Source organism: Rhipicephalus microplus, chromosome 8, assembly GCF_043290135.1.
Source record: "Rhipicephalus microplus isolate Deutch F79 chromosome 8, USDA_Rmic, whole genome shotgun sequence".
Taxonomy (NCBI): domain Eukaryota; kingdom Metazoa; phylum Arthropoda; class Arachnida; order Ixodida; family Ixodidae; genus Rhipicephalus; species Rhipicephalus microplus.
In genome coordinates, this window is record NC_134707.1 from 10,662,158 (window position 1) to 10,680,861 (window position 18,704).

The 18,704-nt window shown below is 51.5% G+C and overlaps 1 protein-coding gene across 2 annotated transcripts in view; it reads left to right on the forward strand.

Annotated features, from left to right (window-relative positions):
• LOC119165190 (small subunit processome component 20 homolog) overlaps nt 1-18,704 on the forward strand; it is a 127,143-nt gene that overhangs the window by 92,264 nt on the left and 16,175 nt on the right. For both annotated transcript variants that reach the window (XM_075871014.1, XM_075871015.1), the window contains exons 49-52: nt 11,740-11,871; nt 12,484-12,594; nt 15,808-15,957; nt 16,926-17,045. In XM_075871014.1, the coding sequence (XP_075727129.1) occupies nt 11,740-11,871; nt 12,484-12,594; nt 15,808-15,957; nt 16,926-17,045 (513 nt within the window). The remainder of the gene's footprint in view (nt 1-11,739; nt 11,872-12,483; nt 12,595-15,807; nt 15,958-16,925; nt 17,046-18,704) is intronic.

The following is an 18,704-nucleotide window of genomic DNA, read 5'->3' on the forward strand; positions in this document are numbered from 1 at the left end:
AATGAGGGGAAAACTGCGAGCACGTCGCAGCTGGCAATGGCGAGCTTTGACACCCCGGTCGGGAAAAGGTCCATCGTGGCTATGCTGCGCACTCTCACGATGGCCAATGGGCCTGGTCGCGAGTGTTAGGGCAAACCCCGTACGCGTAGGCCTATGGCAAGTGCGGCTCGGTGTGGTACGACCACTTCAAGCTCTAGGCACCGCTGTGGGCTTAGCGTACGGTACCGAAGCTAGCACTCAAGTAAACACGCCTGCCGAGGTGCCACAGGCCACCCCAGGCAGGCTACAGTCCGACTATTCCCAAACGGGACGCGGACGAAGGAAAACACGTGCTTACCCGGCGCCAACCACGGAGGAGAGCGCGCTCCCTCGGCGCGCGCATACCGCGTGCCGCGCCTGCACGTGGAGCCATCTATCGCCACGCGTCGTTATCAGAGCAGAAAAAGCGAAAGGGTGTGGCCGTGCGGCGGAATGCCCGCGAAATGGTCGCGGGCGCGCCTCAGATCCCCACAACCTCTGATGAAGCGAAAGTAAAGATGGCATTTGAATGACGTAATATTTACTGCTAAATGGGGAGGGAGTGCAAGTTGGTAGATCACCAAAGAATGCAGGATATTAATAGTGTTGACAAGGAACCAGACTTCAGAAAGAAGGACTGGGAAGGTCTCAGTTTGTCTTTTTGACATGATACCAATTACCGTATTTACTCGCATAATCGGCGCACTCGCATAATAGGCGCACCCCTAGTTTGGTCGCGGAAAATTCGATTTTTTTTTAATTTCGCGCATAATAGGCGCACCCCGAACTTGGCCGTGATCAGAAACGATTCTACCCCCCAGCGGTACAGTTGGAACGCGGTCCCCGTACCCTGGAAAAAAAAAAAAAGATGGCAAATCAACGAGCAAATTAAAAAAATTCGAAGTGCAACGACCTAACCAACGTGTTTGTCGAAATAAAACTTGGAAAAAAAAAAAGCGTCCACGAGCGAAAAAAAAAACGGCTGTTCCATCAATTACTGATACCCCCCAAATCGCCGCGCTTTTTGGAGGTCACGTGTACAACGCCGGGGGCTCGATCGCCATCACCACCATCAGAGAAAAAGAAAGAAACGCCATTTTGCAAGCGGTGTGCGTATGTTGTGGTCGTGTATTGAACTTTGGTTCCACCATGGGGAAGTACGCGAGCTACACGGCTGGGTTTAAACTGAAGGCAGTGCAGTACGCGCTGGAGCACGGCAACCGGGCTGCAAGCAGGCATTTCGGCGTTGAAGAAACCAGTGAAACGGCAAGGATGAATGTGTGATCTCCGACTCGGACTCCGAATAGGGAAAAGGAGGAACAGCTACGACTTTTGTGTAAATAAATTTTACGTGTGTGTGCAGTTGACGGCTCTCGCTTGTTCATTAAAAGGTACGTAGGTATGTTTGTTTTATGCTGAATTAATTGGTAAACGATAAAGTCGCCTTTTACTTAACAAGTGTGCAGATTTAAAGCGCGAGAACCGAGTTGAAAAAATTTTCGAAAATTTTACCCCGCATAATTGGCGCGCCCCTAACTTCGAGCCGGATTTTCTGAAAAAAAAGTGCGCCTATTATGCGAGTAAATACGGTATTTCATTGGTATTGGAATATAATTATGTTATATTATGATATACATTCAACCCTAGCGACCCTGTTAGAGCACTTTACATTCAGCTTTTTGAAATCGGGCACTTGGTACAATCGAGCCCACATATAACGGTCCCACTTAAAACGAACTTTCGCTTAAAACAAACAATATTCGCGTGACCGTCAAAATATACATTGGTTCAATGGCACAAAATCGCACTTACAACGAACATCTCCGAGCGCTGCTGATCGGTTACAGCGAACGGAGTCAGCGGTCTGCCGACTTCCTGGGACACCAATTTCGATCACCAATTAGGCATCGGCGAGGTGCTCATACATTCTTATATTTAAACGCCGACCCTGCCTCTGCGCCCTTCTAGTTGCCGCTCTCCCCGACTGCTTTTTGTTACACACCCCTCCGTCCTTTGCCCCCACCCCCCCTCCCCTTCCCGCTACCCTTGGTACCCCGCATCACCAGACGAGGCCCTTGTTTTCACACTGCCACCGATCTTTTGAAGACCGGTCGGCCATCTACCCTGTTTTCGATCGCTGGTACTGTCGTTGACGTCGCCGGTCTGGAGTGACCAGACCATTTGCCAACATCGTCGGCCACCGACTTTATACGATAGTCTGCGTCTAGTGAACGCGCGTATGCTACCCCACCGACTCTGATAATTTGCGATTAGTTTCGTGTTTAGGACTTGTTTTCGCTCACTTCGCACTCAACTGACCATGCCTTCCGCGCGCGTGGGAAGCGCGAGAACGGCTGTTAATTTGCGCGAAACGATTCGTGAAATGTCGAAGTTTGTGAGGCCACGCAAACCCGTTGGCGCAACAATGGCCGCCGATTCTTCGAACACCGCCGCGCGCACCGATTCAGGCGGCCATGCACTCTTTCTAAGTTTTTCTGCGTGCTTGTTTCGTGGACCTTTCAAGCAACCTACCTAACCTACCTCCTTCCTGTGTGTTTCGGTTTTCAAGGTCGCCCTCCCGCCGCATCCTCCCCTCTCTTTATCTCAACTCCTTGCCCATCTCTCGCAAGTCTGCTCTCCTCTCTTGATCACAACCCCTTCGCCCATCTCCGCCACTCCGCGACGCCCGCCACGCTGGCTTGAATTAGTTTGGTTTTTTTGACTGGAAACGGGCCTAGAGCTTGTGGTGTACACGTATCCCGAAGGAGTACGGCCACCAGCGTGGGTCCGGTCTTAGCGAGCCGCAGGGCACGCGTTAACCGTCGCCGTGGCGGGAAACACGATACTGCTCAAGTCGCAACACTTTATTGTGGCAACACCAAACGCAGTACAGCCCGTTGCAAATAGGCGCGGCGGGAAAGCAAGTAGGCTTATCCACGCCACGGGCACAAAGTACTACACAGGGGTGCCACGAGCACGTCTCCGCGGTAAAGCCGATCCACGGAGACACCGGAGCAAAGGCCCGGTTGCTCGAGCGAGGGCAAAGGCGCTCGCGTTGGCTTCGAAGGGAGACGGGTCGGCGTAGCGAGGCCACGCACTAGGACACCGTACCGCCCTTCGGCCGTGCGTACGCAGCGGGGCAACAGCGGGTGAGCGTTCGCCTTGGGCGCCAGGCGCCGTCAGCGAAGTCCGACGAGCCCCGACTGACGGGAGTCGACGGACGAAAAGATAGCGTGGCTCACCGTTTGCTGTCCCGGAGAGTATCTGACCGCTCCCGACGCAGCGCGCGAAAACCTCCCAGGGGTCCCCGCGTGCGGCGCCACAGTCAACATCCGCTACCGGGTGAGGGAGTTATACGTCACTCCGCCCTTCCCAGCGCGGCAGACAGCAAGGAGGGCAGACATGTCGGGACATGAGAACGGCAGAAAAGGCGGGAAAGCCCGCTTAAAGGCAGCGGGCCAGCCTCAATTCCCACATCCCCCTCTCCTAAATTTGCCCTTTACCGGTCTGCAAAAGGCCACCGGGCGTCACCCATGCAGTTAAAATGACACTGCTATAAGCGACAGCTAACCTCAGTCCAGCCCTGCTACTGCTGCTAAAAAATGATTACAAGGAGAAACAAAACATAAATAACAAAATAAACACATGACACTATACAAATAACTGCGGAAGGGAGCACAGCAACGTGGCACTAGTGTTCGTGGTGCTGAAGGGGGATAGCGTCCAGTGCGCGGAGGTGCGGTAAAGGCGTGACAGTGTCCGCTGGGTGCGATGCCCGAGTGCGAGGTCAGAGGTACCGGAAGGGGGGGCTCACTGATGGCTTGTTGCTGCTCTTGATAAGCCGCGAGTCCGACGAAAGCCGCTTCGGTTGTTCGGAGGCCCCGCATTTCTGGCTCGATGAGGGAGCTGGACGTTGCGGGAAGCCGGGCCTCTCCGGTGGTCAGGGAGGCCGAACCAAAATTTGCTGCGAGGCGCCCTGGCGTTGGCCGGCAGCATATAGCTGCTTTCAGCTGGCCTCGCGCAGGAGCCATGGTGGGAAGGCAGCACGGCTTCTTCGGCGACAGCCAAGAGCAGAGCACAGCCGGATGGTCTGATGTCAATGGGTCAATGCCCCCCCAGCACCTCCAGCGTCCGCATCGATGGGGGGAAGCCATCACGCACTCTTCGCGGGCTCGCACTGAAGCGTCACGCACTTACACGCGCACACACACCGCCGACGGCTGCGCGAGCGTAGGCGCAAAGCGTCCTTCGTCTCTCTCCCCCGGCAAGCACCGACACTCAAGGTCACACACAGCTCCCTTCGCGGTAGACGAAACGAACACGAAAAAAAAGTAAACACAGAGCATACTGACACTACACATCTGGCAAAAAAAAACAAAATACAAATAACACTTAATATTAGACAAAAGAAACATAAAATGCACATGAACACTTAAAAAAAAATAAACACTGGCAGCAGACACGGCGGGGTCAACTTCTTTACGAGAAAAGGCCGTAAAGAAGCTAACCTATACTGAGGCTAGACTAAACTGAGGGCCTTCGGTTGCGGAGAAGTCCGCCGTCCGGCGCGAGATCACAAAGGTGACCGCTTCCTCAGATTATACCGGCGCGGGGTCCGAATGCGGTCCGCCGCTCCGGGTGTGCCCCGTTGCTGGCGCGCAGTGCCGCAGGGCTCTGGCGCGAGCTCGTCAGACCGTGATACAAAGGGTTTCAGGTCTGCGATATGGGCACGGCTGAGTTTTCCCGTCTGGGGATCTTTCAGCAAGTACGCGAGTGGAGTGCAAGCTTTCTCCACTCGGTACGGACCAAGCCACTTAGGAGCGAGCGAGGTTGAGAACCCCTTACTGGCATCGCTAAGGGCGTGGTTGCGCTTCAGGACAAGATCGCCCACCTCAAAAACTAGGTCGCGATGCTTGCGGTCATATTGGGCCTTCTGCTGAGCCCTGGCCGATGCCAAACTTTGCCTTGCTTTGCAGAAAGCTCGACAAAGCCTGTCCCGAAGTGCCGACGCATAAGCAGAGCAGTCTGCTGGCGCCTCCTCGTCCTCGAGCTGGCATTGAGTGACGCTGGTCACCGGATTTGCCAACTCCCTTCCAAAATTTAAGAAGGCGGGCGAGAAACCAGTTGAGCGACTCTCGGATGTTCGAATAGCGAACGCGAGCTCACTCAAATGGTCTGCCCAGTCCCTTTGACTTTCGGCAAAGGCCGCCAACATCGGTTTGAGCGTACGATTGACGCGCTCCGTCAAATTGGACTGGGGATGGTAGGGTGAAGTGGTGCAGTGATCAATTCCGAGGGAACGGCACGTGACACCAAACACCCGAGCGGTGAAATACGAAGCATTGTCAGTGATGAGCCTTTCCGGGAAGCCGAACCGGCAAAACACTTCCTGCAGCTTCTCAAGCACCGCTCGTGCTGTCACCTTCCGAAGTGGGAAAAGTTCCACCCATTTCGAAAAGTGATCAGCGACTACCATCAGGTGAATGAACCCCTGCTTACTTCTGGGAAATGGTCCCATTAGATCGCAGGTGGCCACTTGCCACGGACGCTCACTGACAATCGGTTTCATCAGACCGGGCGGTTTGCCACCCCTTGATTTCACCGTTTGACAGACGCGGCAAGAACGGCAGTAGCGAAAAATGTCTCGCTTCATGCCGGGCCAGGTCACAACGCGGCTCAGTTTTGCAAAAACCTTCGAGCCACTCAGGTGACCAGCCATGGGTTCGTCGTGAGAGGATCGCAACAGTGCGGCTCTCAGACTTTTGGGCATAACCACCTTAAACGGGTCTATGGACTCGTCATCAGTGGCTATATACTTCAGCAGGAGCCCGTCATGGTCCAGCAAATATGAATCCGCCGGGGACTCAGCGACACACGCTGGTTCGAGCCCCCTATTCGCGCCCGCTGCAGGGCAAGCAGCGTCACGGCGCTCCGTCTCGTCGAGACAGTCGTTATCGGCGCCCGCTGCAGGACAAGCAGCGTCACGGCGCTCCATCTCTCTGAGACCGTCGCATATTTCGCGACAAAACGGGTCACTTTGCTGGGCCTTCAGAAGCTCTTCTCTGCTGAAAGCGATGCCCATTCTCCCAAAATGGGGGAGTCTGGTATCGCGCCCACTCAGGACCGCAGCAACAACCGCTTGAGTCGGCGTTACGGGTTCGCTCTCGGCCTCGTGGCCTTCGGAAAGCTCCCCCGCTCGGCCGCTTCGCGGTGCGCCGCTTACCTGGTTAGCAGCCAAGGTTTGTCCGCATGGGGACTCACCCTTCACGCCGAACGGCGGCGAAGCTGCTGTTTCGCCCCCGACGCTTGCAAGTGCTAAGGCACCGCTAGCGGCGGTCGCACCGGGATCAAGGTCCTCGGCCGACAGTGGGGCACGAGATAGCGCGTCAGCTACCACGTTGGTGCTCCCCTTTCGATACTGCACCGAAAAGTCATAGTGCTGTATCAGGAGAGCCCAGCGCGCCAGCCTGCCGGCAGGCTCACGGAGCCGCATCAGCCAGCTGAGCGCACTGTGATCCGTTTGCACTACGAATTTCGTCCCATCAAGATAGACGTCAAACTTCCGCAGTGCAAACACGATGGCGAGGCACTCCTTTTCGGTCACGGAATAATTTTTCTCCGCAGGGACCAAGGAGCGGCTGGCAAAGGCCAACGGCTGCAACACGCCATCGTATTCCTGTAGGAGAACAGCTCCTAAACCCAGATCGCTCGCATCAGTCTGTACAACGAACGGTCTGGTCAGGTCGGGGAGCTTGAGCTGCGCTGTCTCCGCTATGGCGTTAGACAGTCGGCAAAACGCCTCCTGCTGCTCAAGTCCCCATTGCCACTCGGCAGACTTACCCAAGAGTTTGCTCAAGGGCGCCTGCAGTCGGGCACAGGACGGAATGAAGGAACGGTAAAAGTTGACCATTCCTAGAAAGCGGCGAAGGCCACGTACGTCCTTGGGCACGGGAAATTCGAGAATAGCTCGAAGTTTCTCCCGATCCGGCTCTATGGAGCCTTCGCCCAGCGTAAACCCGAGCAACTGAACACGGGTCTGCGCTAATTGGACCTTAGCGGGGTTAAGTGTCATCCCGGCGGTCCTCACCCTCTCGAGTACATCGGCAACATGGGCCAAGTGCTCTTCGAAGGTTCGTGAATAAATCACGATGTCGTCGAGGTAGCACATGCAGTATGACCACTTTGCTTCCCCGAGGACGCGGTCCATGAGTCTTTGAAACGTCGCAGGAGCATTGCAAAGACCAAAGGGCATACGAGTAAACTCGAACAACCCTCTGTGGGACGTGAACGCAGTTTTACACTGGTCACGGGTACCCATCCGGACCTGTAGATAACCTTTAGAGGCGTCAAGCGTGGTAAAGTACCGTGCATCACCCAGGTTACCTACGATGGAGTTTATCGTGGGGAGCGGATAGGCATCCTTACGAGTCACTCCATTCAGACGGCGATAGTCTACGCACAGGCGATGACTGCCATCTTTCTTAGGCACCAGCACAATTGGAGACGCCCAGGAGCTAGACGAGCGGCGAATAATGCCAGCCGCAAGCATATCATCTAGCAACCCATCGATAATCTGCCTTTTGGCGAGACTGACGGGCCTGGGGTTACACTTCAAAGGAAGCGCGTCACCAGTTTCGATCACGTGGCTCACAAAATCGGTGCAGCCAGGTTGATCGGTGAAGAGCTCGTCGTACTGACGTAACAGTGTCGACAGGCGAGCCTTCTGTGCTTCATCCAACTGAGTCGCGCAGGCGACCAAAGGATGTAGTGCCTCTTCGTGTCGTGCCGGTCGATCCAAGCAGGGGTTTCGAGCCGACGAGCGCGGAACGCCAGGGTACGACCCCGGAGTTGGCGCACGACACGGTTCGTGCCGCGCCTCTCGTTCCCGAAGGGGACTGTGAGAGGGCAAATGCGGTGAGCGGGGGCTTGGCCCCGAACTCTGCGCAGGGCACGTTTCCGACGCTTCTGCCGCAAAGGCGACGGTAAGCGCCGGCGGGCTGATGAACGGCTTGAGTTGGCAAAATGGGCCATCACGATAGCCGCCATTCGCAATGTCCACAACGATACCGGTTTTAAGGAGAAAGTCCCGACCGAGAATCACTGGAACATTGAGCCCTGGAAGATGAATAAGACGGCAGCGTCTCATTCGATCTCCCCATCGGACAGTCAACCTTGCAGCGCCTGCCGAATGGGCCACGCCTTTCGCAAGGGTGAATGTCGTTCGGCTGTCCCGCAAGCGCACCGAGTGCTTCCGCAAGTGGGACAACACCTGTTCGCCAAACAACGAGGCGCTAGCGCCCGTGTCCAGCAAAGCCGAAAATTCACGGCCGGCAATGGTGACCGGAATGAACGGCGCGTGCGTATCAGCAAGAAAAGTGCTTGCCCTGCACGCAGAGGGAAGAAGCAAAGGTTGGGTCGGTCGTGCATTCACGAACGACCCGGAAGCCCGTTTCCCTGCCTCGCAGGAGGCCTGGATCCGGTGCATTCCCTTGCTATGTGCCCTCTTTCACGGCAGCGGTAACAGCGCACTCCATCACGGTCTGTATTCCCAAACGGAGCAGCTTCGAGCTGTCGTGATCGGCTCGCTACGTTATCGTAGGATACGTTTCTGCGAGCCGCACCTCCAACATTACGTTGGGTCGAAAAGCGTCCCTGTATGGAGGTTTCAGGTGGAGCAGCGCAGGCTGCCCGCCTTTCATGCGTAAAGGGGTCAAGAGCGCGATCGCTCAACTCCCACGCACAGCCGGTTGCAGCCGCAAAGGCGGCGCCGAGAGGCTGTTGCCGTTGGGGAAGGGTCATGGCCCCTCTCCAAGCGCAGCGCGGCTCAAGGGCGTCGCTGGCTGGCGGCGGCGGGCGATAGGCGCGCGCGGCGAGAATGTCGCCTTGGATGCGCTTCGCCTCGGCGGCCAACGCTTCCAAATCACTGAAGCGGCCGCCGCGCAGGTATGCCGAAAAAGTCGGATGTGCCTGCCGTATCACCCGTTCGACGCGTTCCTCGTTCGAGGCTCGGGGCTCAGCGATAGAAATAAGTTCATCCATCGCCCGTACATACTCCTGTAAAGACTCGTCAGGAGCTTGTGTACGGAGCTCGAGCTCTCGCCGCATCCTACTTTCGTAGTCAGCGGGTAGGAATTCGCGCAAAAAGACCGCACGAAATTCCTCGAGGTTTGCTGCACGGTAACCGGAAAGCCGATACCATCTCGCCGCCGTGTCAGTCAGTGCAGCTGGAACAACACGTTCGAGCACCACCTTATCATCCAAACCCATCGCTCTCTGATAACGTGACAGAGAGTCGAGGTAATCTCGGGCGGTGAGCTGATCACTGTATCCGCTGTAGGTTGGCACAGGCAACATAACAGCGGGGTGACCGCTTTTCGGAACAGCCGAAAGCGTTTGCACAGCTCCCGAGAGTGCTTGGATCATCTGCACGGCGTTTTGCAGCAAAGTCTGCGTCGTCGCACCGGCTTCGTAGGAAACCGTTGGTGCGTTAGCGGCGCGGTCGAGCGAAGGCGAGCAGTCGCCCAGCTCGATCAGTGGGGCGGTTTCAAACAGACCACCGCCGTGCGCGCCATTCCCAGAGCAAAATAGGCTCCTTGTGGGATTTGCCTGTTGTCGAACCAAAGGCGCACTTGGTGCGGCTACCATCGACAATTCAGGCGCCTGCTCAGCGTGCGGTCGAAGTGTCGGTTGCACGGCTGATAGCGGGCAAAAGTCGGCGAGGGCCCCGTCAATTCCGCAGGGAACCGACTGCGAGCGCTGCGCCGACGAACTGCCATGCATGCCAAAGGGCGCATTAGCAGTCGGAGGCGCTTGTGCGTAACGTTCGGGTAGGGCAAGAGGCCCATTCCGAAGCGACGCGCCATCTCCAAAGGGAGCGGCTAGGCGCCTCGTGTCGCCACCGCAACAGGGGGTGCCGACACGGACGGGTGCAGAAGGGTTCCCGTCCATAGAGGCAATGGCCTCCGTGTGCAACGCGGCATCCGCTAAAAGGGACAGCGGACAAAAGTCCCGCGAAGCAGCCATGTTGCGACGAGCCCGAATCGCGCAGGCGAACTGACTCGCTAAGAGCAATCAAAAGCTAGAGCTTTTGATACCGCGTTGGGCGCCAGTGTGGTGTACACGTATCCCGAAGGAGTACGGCCACCAGCGTGGGTCCGGTCTTAGCGAGCCGCAGGGCACGCGTTAACCGTCGCCGTGGCGGGAAACACGATACTGCTCAAGTCGCAACACTTTATTGTGGCAACACCAAACGCAGTACAGCCCGTTGCAAATAGGCGCGGCGGGAAAGCAAGTAGGCTTATCCACGCCACGGGCACAAAGTACTACACAGGGGTGCCACGAGCACGTCTCCGCGGTAAAGCCGATCCACGGAGACACCGGAGCAAAGGCCCGGTTGCTCGAGCGAGGGCAAAGGCGCTCGCGTTGGCTTCGAAGGGAGACGGGTCGGCGTAGCGAGGCCACGCACTAGGACACCGTACCGCCCTTCGGCCGTGCGTACGCAGCGGGGCAACAGCGGGTGAGCGTTCGCCTTGGGCGCCAGGCGCCGTCAGCGAAGTCCGACGAGCCCCGACTGACGGGAGTCGACGGACGAAAAGATAGCGTGGCTCACCGTTTGCTGTCCCGGAGAGTATCTGACCGCTCCCGACGCAGCGCGCGAAAACCTCCCAGGGGTCCCCGCGTGCGGCGCCACAGTCAACATCCGCTACCGGGTGAGGGAGTTATACGTCACTCCGCCCTTCCCAGCGCGGCAGACAGCAAGGAGGGCAGACATGTCGGGACATGAGAACGGCAGAAAAGGCGGGAAAGCCCGCTTAAAGGCAGCGGGCCAGCCTCAATTCCCACAAGCTGTTCCACGCACTTTGGCATGTGTGTCGCGTGTGCGCGTCTTGCTCGCTCTTGGTGTGCGTGTGTGGTCATGATGGCCGACAGGAGGACTAGCACGCTTTTTCGTGCCGCTCAACAGAACGTCGAAAGTTTGACCGCTTCACTTGAGCGTAATCAGCGCGTTAGGTGCCGCGTTTCAAAGTGCTTGCTCGTAGCTGTTGACCACCTGGCAGCCAACTTGCCGCTTCGGGAATCCCTGTATTCAGCTGTAGAGATGGGGAATATTTCGTGGGCGGCGGTGACTACTGCATGCGCGCGAAACTGTTTTTGCGAGGCCGACTTCTTCGACGTCGGGCCCGATGCCGAGCCTGAAGCTTCCGAACTGCGGCGGCGATTTGTGGCCACGCGTCGTAGACTCCGACCTGGGAGAGCGGGTGGGACATCTGTTGCGATGGTTTAGTTACGGCTGATGGTTTAATTACGATGGTTCTAATTAGTAAATTAAAAATATTCTTGCAATAGATGCTCTAACGAGAAGCAGAGTGACGTGAAAGATATCGCCACTATGTTCTATGAAACAGTGCCGCTGCACTGTTTTAGTGCAGCGGCGGCTGTCAACGTCTGAACTGCCAGGCGCAAGAAGTCGTTCTGTTCTAGCACGAGCCTCGCGCTGTCGGCTGGAGCTGCTCGAGAGGCATGATGTTGTAGATAGAAAATAGTGACGATGATGAATGTTGATGAAGATGCCACAAGAATACAGTGTTTAGAACATACTATTATTATGAATTTTTAGATAATACGAAGTCATTTTCTTGTAAGATGCAACTTTGTTATGATGAGGGACGAGTGTCTAGTTGAGGTCGTAACAGTAAGTTGGCAAATCTTTATGCTGTGCAGGTGATGACAACGCTGGTGCGAGACACTTCCCTGTGCCGGCTAGGCAAGCAGCAGCTGCGCGTGTTGCTGACGTATGTCGAGCGTGACGTGTACGACCAGACCAGGCAGAGCGTGGCCTTTGCCCTGCTGAAGGTGATGAGCATGAAAGTGTAGCCTTTGCCGAAAACAGAGACGCCACCTGAGGCATGCGATATCTCGTTTGGCCCTTGCCCTTAAGGTTGCTGGGTCAAATCTCAGCTGCATTGCGATGGAGGTGAAATGCGAGCAGCCAGTGAACTTATATTTAGGCGCCTGTTAATTAGTGGTCGAAATTTCTAGAGCCATTCACTGTGACGTTTCTCATTATCACATCGTGGTGTTCGGGTGTTAAATTCAGACGATTACTATTGTTTAACAGGGAGGGTTATGCACGAAAGCTAGAAGGTTTTGTAGCCTGCCTGAATCATGGGTGCTACCATTCAATGGCCTTTTGCAAAGACAGCTGTGTAAGTTTAGCTCATTGTCTTAATCTCCTCCTGGTGGGGTGACAGCATTGGCACACATGAACAGAACGAAAATCAACAACTTTAACCTAGGCGTGCTGGCAAGGTAGACTTAGCGGTTGAAGTTTTCAACAAGAGTTGTCAAGCAGTGGAGTGAATTAACTTGATTTCAGGTGACCAGGCTCTCTTCGATGAAATGCTCTGTCTGTGTTGAAGCAAATGTATCTGTTTTCTTACCCTAAAGAGCGACTGAATGTTACAGGCCATCCTGCACCGAAAAGTTGACGCAGAAGAGTTGCATGGCCTGATGGACAAGGTGGCAACCATGAGCATTGAACACGAACAGGCTCACATTCGGAGCCAGTGCCGAGAGGTGAGCCGGTGGTGCTTTTACCTCTTTTGCGGCATGCCAGACTAAACAACATTCAAGTTACCGCTCTAGGTTAGATGTACTAAGTTAGATGCACATTCAAGTCTCATAATAACAAAAATTAGATTTTACACGAAAATAAGTTCGTTATATTCGAAAATGCGTTATAAAGGTACATTTTTAACACTCTATTTATTACAAGACTATTTTTTATTTACCCTGTTATCACTGATACTTTGTTATATCTGTGTTATGTCGAGGTTTCATTGTAATTAGCTGCATGCAGTTTTCAGTTTCACGCACAGTAAAACTCCGTTAATTCAAAGTCACTGGGACCGTGAGAAATCTTCGAATTGGGCAGTTTTTTAAATTAACAGAACATACAAAATGTGGAATGCAAGGAACTTAAAATTATTCAAATTAACCAGGGCTGGTCATTTCCTGTGCCGGCTAGTTTGTGGCTCTAAGGGTCATGTTTTCCTGCAATACCTGGTCACAGTTTTGCCGCAAATAAGGGGGAATTTCGGGCGTAACTGCTGTCACCGCACACACACAAAAAAAGTGACAGAATGAGATTCGCGCTTGCGAAAATTAAGACATCTTCACTGCAACACAGTAGCAACACGCGGGCAGCATGCCCCCTGCTCCTCGCTGCGTCAGCACCTCATGATGCGACCATTCGCCCCCTTTTTTTTTTCGTAAAATAAGGGATTTAATAATAGACAGTGTGACGAAATTCGCGATGTGTTTTGGCTGGAAAAACATCACCATTGAAGCTTTCCAAAGTAGGCGTTGCAGACAAGAACTCCGCCAGCTGTGCAAGTGCGCGAATTGGTGTAGCAACCGGTACTCGGAGGTTCGCATACATCGCAGATTTCTCCAGGCTGTCCTTTATTAATTTCTTTAAATTCCCCAAAAAGAATGGATAAATCGTGACTCACTGACGTTGCGAAAAACATGTGACATGCTTCCTGCACATTTTGGGCGCATATTTTAGTTGATCACGAGACTATTATTTTTTATGTAATTTTATTTTTCGTGCTGGAAGTAGCGAGGCAGGGGTGCTTCAGCTACCACTCAATAGTATCGCTAAACTACATTGCCTTGTGGTTCTTAAAGTCCGTCATTTCTGTGGATTTGTGGCGAAATCTGGATCGGGCACACTGCACCCAAAGTTTTTGAGTTAACCAGTCTTGTGCTGCCCGCCGCTTCAAATTATCTGCTGAAACTGACATTGCAAAATACGGGGCGGCCGAAAAACTTCAAATTAAAGGGGCAGATTGGTCCTAGAGATTTTTTTTTATTATTTCTTCAGTGATCTTGATCAAACTGCAATGGATTGTGCAGTTTTTTCTGCTGATTTTAAATATTCAATTAGTTTTTCTGGTACTCATCTTGTTCCTGAGATATTTAAGTTCACCCACTATTGTTTAAAGCCGCAATAGAAAAAGTGCTTAATTAAAAGTGATATTTAAGATATGCCAACATAGACTAATGACTATAGATTGAAAGTATGCAAGAGTTTTTTTTTTTTTAGGCCTTTCTCGGTTATTTTACAGCAAAATGAACTATTTTTGAAAGCAGTTGAAATTGTGTTACTATTTTGATGATTAATAATTAAAAAGGCTAGTGCTCTAAATTCTGCTCCCATACTTACATTCTACACACATACAGGTTTCCATTGCAAAAAGAATTATTGTTGTACCAGGCCTAGCTGCAGAGGTATTGAGGCCTCAAAATTGAACAGTCGTAAATTTACTTTTTTTTCTTAGAAAAAGGGAAACTGAAAACACACAGCTGCTTCTAAAAGCAATAATCATGGTGCGCATGTTTTGCAATCCTCATAAAGGTACTCATGAATTCGTAGCACAGCTTCTAACACTGGTGCTAGAAAATATAAAGAAGCCTCAAAGTTGATTCCCCATTTTTTTGCAGGTTCTGCATGTTAACAGCACCAAGAATCTGGATAGTTAGAATGACATTACAAAAAAATTACCACTTCCTGGTGTATGAGAATTTGCAGAGAGATATAAAAATACTTGCAGGAACCACTTATGTGCATTTTAAAAAAGGAATTTATTTATCACTTCTTGGTCCTAAAGACCAGTCTGTCCCCTTAAACGGGATTTCGAAATAACCCAGTTCAAATTAACGAGGTTTTACTGTAGTTGCAGTAGCTTGCATTTGGAGATTTCAGAGGACTAGTATCTTGTTGTAATTAAAACTAAAACTTTGCATGCTTTTTTGCTGTTGTTACAGTCTCTAAGGTAGCATTGTCACAACTCTTTGAAGTTCTGGAAACTGGTTGACCTAAGCTACTCTCAAACCTTGATATAATAAACCCAGATGTAGCCAAATATCGGTTTTAATTAAGAAATGAAGAATAGTCTTGTAATAAACGTAGTGTTAAGAATATACCTTTATAATGAATTTTGGTTATAACAAACTTATCATGTAACCTGCGGCTTGGTTTGAATGTAATTTCTATGGCATTAAGAAAAGTGCCAACTTTTTATGAGGCAACTCGGAATAAAGTACAAGAGCTAATGTGCGCCTGAATTTCATTGGAATCAGCATGTGCAAGTAATAGGAACAAGGTAGGCGTGCAACGTGCACCTTGCTAAAAGCCACACATATCATCATATTAAAAAATGTGCTGTAAAAATAACTTGTAGCCGCTTTGTGAAAAAAAAAAAAAAATTTCTTAGCTGCTCAAAAAGCAGAGGTGTCACTTATGCGGGCCTTCTCGTTGTTTTTGATGCGATGTACTACTTCCATTATATTGTGAGCAAGCATGCCACCACTTTTGCAGAGAATTTAAATACTAGGTTGTTCTAGATTGTTATGGCTCATAGCTACAGGGCCAATAGTGCATGTTAAACGTTGTATTATTTTTGACGGACTACTCGCGTCCTCATTTCGTACTGTTTTAGGGTTGTCCCGCAGTGCTGCATGAAAGACTATCTTTCGTGACTTGCTAAACCCGATGGAGGCAGAATGTTGTAGGCCCGTGTGCTCAGATTTGGATGCACGTTAAAGAACCCCAGGTGGTCGAAATTTTCGGAGCCCTCCACTACGGCGTCTCTCATAATCATACGGTAGTTTTGGGACGTTAAACGCCACATATCGATCAATCAATCATTACCTGCTAAAGATGCGTTGCCTGTCTGTTTCAAAGTTATGTTACTGATAATGCCAACTTTGTCCCACATTTAGTCGTACCTGCAATACGTTCTCGACTACCCGATGAAGCGGGCCATGAAGAAGGCAGTGGGCTTCTTCACGGCGCAGCTGGAGTACAGCACCGAGGCGGGTCGCCTCTCGGCCCTCGAGATGCTCGATGCCTACTCGAACAAGTTCCCGCAGGTGAGGTGTGGTTGCACAGGAGCAGTGTTGGTGTCTCAGGAGCAGTGTTGGTGTCTCTTGGGTGTCTCGTCTGGGGAAGTTGCTCATTCTGCATTAGTAATTCTCATAAGATTGTGGCTGTAGCATAGATTAGTCATTTTTGTGCTTGTGCAAATACAGTCTAACCCACTTATAATGAACCCAGGTATAACGGTCTATCGATTATAATGGCCATATATCGGTGCACTTTGAAATTGAGTCCACATACAGCGAACATTTTTCAAAACCTCCTATTTATACAACAACACTACGACGCAGTCGCGGGATAAAATTATGGCATGTACAAAACCAAAAAAAAGTGTTAAAACAGGCATTCTAAAGCATGAGATGGGTGTTCGCTCGTGTGTGCCCTGCTGCTATTTACTTGCGACAAAAGTAACGTAGACCACGGCGAGCACCACGCAGACTTCGGACGTTGCGAGCTAGGTCTCTCACTTTCCAGGCGTTTCTTTACCGGCAGAACGGAAGTGAGGGAAGAAAAACGAAAAGAGAAATAGGAGGCAGCATGAAGACTTGCGATCAGCTTGTGCACAGAAAAAAGTAAAAAGCGGATCATCGCGAAACCGGGGGACGTATAATCGAAGTTCCACTGTACTTTTCTCAAGCTACTTTCATAGATTTGCATAGTACTTTCAAATGGAAAGTCTGGATTAGTACAAAGAACGTTTGCTGCAACAGGGACTGAAGGCGCGGCTTTTAATCTCAGTGGTGACCACACTGTGCCTAATGTTATTCTTTTGATTTAATCGTAAGAACTTGTGCCGTAACTTCCTGGTATTAGCAAGCCTCATTGTTAGGTGAAGTATCTTGCTGAATCTGACTCCATTGTCACGTCTCATCTTCCTTGTTTCTGCTTTTGTTCTGGGTTTGTAACTATTGATGGTTGAGTGGGCGGGCGCTTTTTTTTTTTTTTTTTTCATTTTGTGCAGAAAGTGCTGTCCCATTACGCCCCCAGCCTGTTTGTGCCCATGGCAGCACGCCTAGTCAACGACCAGTCGCCGAACGTACAACGGGTTGCGGCAGCCGGCATCCGGAGTCTCCTCGGCAAGGTTTGCTCAAGTCTTTCTGTTGGACTTCTTGTGTTGTCTGCTGCGTAAAAATACAATAAACTATCATTGAAGGGGCCAGTAAATAACCACGGGTGCCAAAAAGTGTTATAAAGAGAAGTGTGTGCACTTTTGCCTTGTGAACATGCTGCCACGAGAATTTTGTGGATACGTGCTGTATTAAGGGGAGACGCGGCACTCAGATGATCTAAAATCGGCCAAAAATGCGCATTTTCTCTCTCATCATTTTCCCGTTCCCGATGCCATTCCGCACCTATCAAGAAAATGGGGCTTCGAAATTCCACCTATTTCTCAAGTTATAACCCATAAAGAGAAACTTCACGCAAGCGGACCTTTAAATTGAAGCGTAAACTAGCCTTACTTAAACCGCCGACGGCATGCGAACTACGTGCTCCACCAGCGCCATTTTGTTCTTGTTCGAAAGGTCGCGTTTCTAGCTTTTTTTTCTTTTCTGTTAGACAACTATGTGCCCCTCGCAAAAGCAAAAAAAAAAAAGGAAAGTCAAAATCACGCGCAGTGCATCATTCCATTGGTTGCTTGATGCACGTGACCAAAATGGCGCTTTCCCATTGACCAGGAAAGCTTGCTGGCAGTGTCCGCCGCCATTTTGAAAGGGTATTGCCTTTGCGAAAATGTCGTGACTCGTATCCATAACGTGCTTGTGCGTCTCGCTATGCCCAGCGGCGCGAAAAAGTTTCGATCGCAGCATCATTTTTACCGTTCACGAAAGAAAGGCAGAAATCCCAATGGTGCTGCTTCTGTGTTGCGGCAGCAAGGGCCGACGTTGTTTGATAACACCGTCGTAACCGAAGGCGGTTCCTAATGTGTGCGTAGTGTGGACGCTAGCTGCTTGTGTACTGAAGATGTTATCAATAGAGGAGTGTGCGAGACTGCTTTCCCCAATAGTAAATGCTCTGTGAATTATGACCGCACCGATGCTATCGGTAATGGTGAAGTGCGCGTAGGCACGGGCCTCCCTGACAGCGCGCACTATGTCGACTCCGGCCGTGTGCGGGTAGACGATGATGTGATCGATGCCAGTGAAGTTCGCGACGCGCGCACTCCCGAGACAACCACGACGCTTGAGGGCCTTTCGTAGGTGTCGGCAACAGCGCGAAAAATTGAGCGCTTTTCGGAGTCAAGTGGTGCGGCAGCGGGGCGAGATACTAGCAAGGCAAGACTCGGAATGCACACGAAAGCCTCCAGTCCGTGATTTAGAGTTTGCTATCAAAGGAGCAGCACACTTCTGTTTTCCCTGTGCAAGCTGCTGCTGCAAAAGCTGTGCTGTGTTTCAACACTAGCAATGTCAATACATTTGCTGCTATTCTAGAGCAGTCGGACATCAGGATGTTCAGCAGCACATACCTGAGGGCTAGGGAGGACTCTCATCAGAGTACAATCTCAAATAAATAGAGAGAAGCGTCCCAAAGCCGGAGAAAGCTGGTCAAGAAGAAGCATAAGGACGGGACGCATCCTGATTAGGCTCTGGTGCTTTTTCATAAGATTTAATTAGTATTTCTTCAGTATGGGTGTTTAGAAACATTTTTACTCATTTTCTCAAAACATCAATTTTGGCACGTTCGCCAAGTTGGAGGGAAAATAACTTCTGTTCCATTCGAGCTATCAGGAATTTTTTTTTTT